Raw genomic sequence first — 5303 nt, 5'->3', positions numbered from 1 at the left:
ACATATATAATACTTTCAACAATAAAGGATTATTAAAAAATAAATAAAAATAAACCACCCTAGTATCAAAAAGACTTTGCACTTACTATATGTACTATTCCCTATGGCAGAATCCGAGTAAACGTTAATTATTATACTTATGATTTGCATGATTACTGGTAATATAAAATAATGCAAATAAGACCCTACAACTGAGGAATTATTCAGATGACAGATTTTCTTCTCTCAAGGCTCTTTTCTATTTTTTTGAAAGAAATAAAAATAATTAGAATTGACTGTTAACATTTACATTTCATCTTCAATTTTCTAATATCCAACTCTGAAATAGTAACTCTTCATTTTATTCTGATGTTAGTAATTTTTAATGCAGATGCTCCAACAGTTTTTTTTCTCAGCCCAGATTGTACTCGTACATTTCCTTCTATGGCGAACACAAAGTTATTCATGAAAAAGTTCATTATATTTCTGTTAATTATACTATTGCAATCTGACTCTCAATGGCTGGCTTTAGGCTTGTTTTTCTTATACTGCAAATTGAACTACCTGTTTTACCCAAACATGCAACATGACTGCTCTCCAGTCCCTGGCTTTGCTCTCCTACTCCTGGGGGATGCCCTTATCCTTAGCTCTGTCTTTTGTGATTCTGACATTATTCTAGACCCAATTCAAATGCCAAATTGCTCATTCTCTGCATAGCACTTCGCCACTCATTACTCTCTTTCTGGTTTGTTTAGTACTTTGTTTACCATCTTTCCCTCCCTCCCCCCCCCCCCCCCCCCCCCCCAGCACAATCAGGGCCTTTTCTTGTTCACTGAAATCCCAGTGCCTAAAACAGTGCGTAGATGGTAAGTACATTAAGTATTTGTTGAATGAGCAGAAAAAATGTTTATCAAACCAATCTAAGGATAAAATAAATATAGTAAAATTCTCTATAAATAATGATTAAAAAAAACAACCACCTATAACCATTTGTGTTCCAAAGTATAGGTTGGCACTTCAGCTTAATCTAGTGTTATTTTGACAAAGCTGTGAGAATTAAGGAAGATAACGTGACATTTGGAATCAGTCAAAAATAATTTCTAACACCAAAGGCTGAAAGAATTCCAGTTTGAAGGTGCTATTTTTCTCATATGTAACTGTGCTTGTTATACTCCATTTATAATCTAACTAAACACATTTTTGGTATGCTAACATTTTATGCAAACCTCTTGATTTTGTCACATAATCAAAAAAGATTCAATGAAGTAAAAAATACCTTAGTGTAGTTTTGAATGAATTTTTAACAAAAACAGATTTTATATTTCAAAGTAAATAGTCATTTTAATATTAACCTATATAAAATGAAACCTGTATCATAGTTTTTTTCTACTTTAACTTAAATTTCCTATACGCATTCTCCCTTTTTAAAATATATCTCAAACATAACAACAAAAGAGGAAGGAACTCTGAAATACAATGCTGAAATCATGAAATCTTCCAAAGTACAAAATAAAGTCTTCTTAAATGTTTTTTTTTTTAAAGTATTTTCGTTGATTTTAGGGAGAGAGGAAGGTCGAGGAAGAGAGAGAGAGAAACATAAATCAACTGCCGCCTACCTGCCTCCATCTCACTGGGGATCTAGCCTGCAACCTGGGCAGCAGCAACCTCTCAGTGCAGAGGGCGGAGGATGATGCTCAATCCACTGAGCCACTCTGGCCAGGCTAAAGTCTTTTTCTTTTTTTAAAAAAATATATTTTTATTGATTTCAGAGAGGGAGAGAGAGGGAGAGAGAGATAGAAACATCAATGATGAGAGTGAATCATTGATCAGCTGCTTCCTGCATGTCCCTCGTTGGGGATAGAGCCCAAAACTTGGGCATGTGCCCTGACTGGGGATCGAACTGGTGACCTCCTGGTTCCCAGGTTGACACTCAACCACTGAGTACACCTGGCTGGGCTAAAGTCTTTTTCTTAATGAACAGCATAGGCACTACTAAACAGGTGTTACTTAACCCTGAGTTAAATTGCTTTACCTCTGAGTCTCAGTTGTGCTTACCTATAAAATGAAATAACAATACCTACTTTTTCTGGGCTGAAAAGAGGAGGAAAGAGAAAACAGCCTAGCACCATGCCTGGCACATATAAAGTGCTTAGTAAGTATATATTAAATGAATGAATTCCATTAAAATCACAGGTGCCAATGAACTAAATTACTATATATAGTTTAATGAAAAGTAGTAATTAATGATTGTGCAACCAAGTAGCTAAAGGTATAATCACATGTGTTTTAACAGTTCCCTGATTAATACACAATCAACAGAGCAGCATATATGTGAATAGATCAAGTATATTGACCTTGAAACACTATGGGTGGCATAGGAGTGGTCCAAGCAATTATTCAAGAGACCTAAGTATGGTCACATCTACCCAAGCAAACAAAAGAAGAGATTACAGAAATTTTCTTATGTCTTAAATAGAAATTCACATATGTTATTGGAGAGACAGTAGTTAGTTATTTATACCTCATTAAAAAAAATTCTAACAGATAATGATTGTTTATTAATCATTTTTTATACCTGCATAGGCACAAGCTAAAGGCATTGAAGTTCTCTCTATTATAAATAATAACCAATTAATGTATGGTAAATTATGCTTCCTCTTACTTTCCCTTTCAGTCCCTATGAAAACCCTACATTGTCAATGCCGTAAGAATGATAGAACAGATTTTCCATTAGGGAGCTCAAGGCATAAGTCTAGAAACAAACATGTTTGGTGTTGGGGATACATTAGGAAACAAAGATAAAAGCCTCCATAGGCCTTACAATCTCAGATTTGTGTTGAAATAGGACAATGCATGGCTTTTAGAGTTATGAATGAAGCTGCTCAGATACATATTCATAATAAAGTATGTTCTTAAAGAACTGCATTAGCAGCTAGAGGATTTGTATGTTCTTTTCATCCTCAATTATTGAATGAGGTTTGATATTTTGTGCAAGGCCTTGGAACATACTATGCTTTTATTGTGCACAATTCAACTTCTTTCTGTTGTTTGATTTAGGGGATGTGAATAATGATAATCAAGCAGAATTGTTGCTTCTTCCTCAGTCCCATAGCACTTCCTTTCTGTGGTGCTTAGAGCATTTACCTCATAGCTTGCTCATTTGTCTCCCAGCCTGGACCCAGCACTGTCCAGGGACAGGGCCACATCTCATTAATCTCTGCAAGGCCAGAGCCTAGCAGAGTGCTTGCCGCACAGTTCAGGTGGGATGTATGTTTGCTGTATGTATAAATTTATATATGCCTCACTGTTTTCAAAGCACACTCAGACCTTCACAAACTCAGCAAGATTGAAAGGTAGAATTAGTTTCCTCTTTTACAGACTCTCAGTGAGAGTGAAGGTTATTCCCATGTTTGACAGGTGAGGAAACGGGATCAGTGAGGAATTATGTGATTTCTAACGAAAACATAACTAAGACTTGAATTTCAAGATCAGGTTCTTTCTAAAACACTCAGCAAAAATATAGGCATGTTGAGCTATTTCAGGGATGTTTTTAGGGTCTGTTGGATGTATGGCCATCTTCTACTGTCTCAAATCATTGGTGAAATCTTGCTTCCTTTTTTAAAAAATGTAGACCAATGTCCTAGCCAGTGTGGCTCAGCAGTTGAGCACCATCATATGAACCAGGAGATGGCAGTTCAATTCCTGGTCAAGGCACATGCCTGGGTGGTGGGCTCAATCCCCAGTAGGGGGGTATACAGGAGGCAGCTGATCAATGATTCTCTCATCAGTGGTGTTTCTATCTCTCTCTCCTGCTCTCTTCCTCTCTGAAATCAATAAAAATATATTAAAAAATAAAAATGCAGGCCTTGGATGCAAATGATCTCCAGAAATCATCCATTTTGTCATCAGAAGACAATGATATGGATCACATACAAATATTTTGCTTTAAAATAGAATGTATTGCTGGCCAAAACAATTCTGCCCTGTTCTAGGGAAGGGAATGGAGGCAGCTTTGTCCTTTACAATCCTAAACCCACGGTCATCACCATTCTGCTTACATAAGATTTCTATATACTTCTTAATTTCTTTACCAGGAAGGGAGTTCCTACAGTGGCAAGATAGTGAAAGCAGTTGAAGAGGTCACAGCCAGTACTTGAAGGTTTTAGTAATTGGATTCTGATCAACTGACTCTAAAGTTACCCTTTTAATAACATCACATCCCACTAGATCATAAGCTACAGGAAAGAAGGAGCTGTACTGAATTCCTAAATCAGGTCAGGGCACATGGCATGTAACACTCCTGGCTCTATTCCTGACATACATGTTAATAAGTGACAACCGAATAGCCACTGGCTACATAGACCAACCTGAAAATGTGCTAGGTACATGTTTCACAAACTTAGTAATGGAACTTCTCTTCGTGTTTTTTTTTATTTAAAACCATTTTTACGAAGTTTGCTTTTGAGATAAGTTATTTTCTAGGCAATACACTCAGGTCTTGAATGGAGACCTAGTGACGGAACCCTGGCCTTAAGTCAGTTATCCCGATACTGTTACAAGTCAACATTCCAAATAATAATAATAACAGAAATTAACAGCAACTACATATAAATCCCAACATTTCTGAACTAGAAGCATTTTCTCCCCGGGGGATGGGGTTACAGGTTTGACAAATTCTCTTAATCTGAAAAAAAAAAAAAAATCACCTCTCTACCTCCCTGCCCCCATCCCTCTTCAACCTTCTCCCCTCCCCCTGGGGCACGCACACTCTGACCATTTCATTTCACTGGAAAGTTGAAAGAAAGCAACACGCCATCTGCACCCGTGTGTGCTCCGTGGGCTGGAACAGCGAAGTTCTCGGGCAGAGCCTTCCTCCCCGGAGCCGGCGATGCAGCCGCTCTGATACCTGCTCAGCTCCACGCGGCATCCGAAGGTCTGTCCGCAGCGAAACAGTTGCGTCTCCATCTGGCTGCCAACCCACCCAAGCTTTCTTCTCCTCCACCGCCGCCGCCACCTTCCTCCCCCCCTCCTTCCCCTCCTTTCCATCTTCCCTCTCCACCCCCGCCCCCAATCTCCTCCTCTTTTTCTCACTAAAAACGGTTGCTGCTGCTGAAGCCGAGCGTCACTTGGGCTCCCGCCGCAGACATGGCGACATTGACAGTGGTCCAGCCGCTCACTCTGGACAGAGGTAAGGGAGCGACCCGCCCGTCAGCCCATCGCCTCCCCTCTGCCTCCTCTTCTGTCCCCGCCAACTGCCACCGGGACAGGCGGACATGCTCGGGCGGGGGGAGCAGAGCGAGCGAGCAAGGGCGAGCGAAGAAGGC

General features: G+C 39.5%; 1 protein-coding gene across 2 annotated transcripts in view; it reads left to right on the top strand.

The window, feature by feature from the left end:
- Nucleotides 1–4737: 4737 nt before the first annotated feature.
- Nucleotides 4738–5303, top strand: part of LIN7A (lin-7 homolog A (C. elegans)) — a 130621-nt gene continuing 130055 nt past the window's right edge. Inside the window, exon 1 of one of the 2 annotated variants that reach the window (XR_001515730.1) lies at nucleotides 4738–5167. Coding sequence is in view for 1 of the 2 variants with exons in the window: in XM_006774713.2 (XP_006774776.1) it covers nucleotides 5125–5167 (43 nt within the window). In the remaining variant the exon portion in view is untranslated. The remainder of the gene's footprint in view (nucleotides 5168–5303) is intronic. The other variant, XM_006774713.2, reaches the window with a different exon arrangement.

This window comes from Myotis davidii, unplaced genomic scaffold (assembly GCF_000327345.1).
Source record: "Myotis davidii unplaced genomic scaffold, ASM32734v1 scaffold26, whole genome shotgun sequence".
Classification (NCBI taxonomy): Eukaryota; Metazoa; Chordata; class Mammalia; order Chiroptera; family Vespertilionidae; genus Myotis; species Myotis davidii.
Note: the sequence above shows the minus strand (reverse complement) of the source record. Positions and strands in the feature narration are given on the sequence as shown.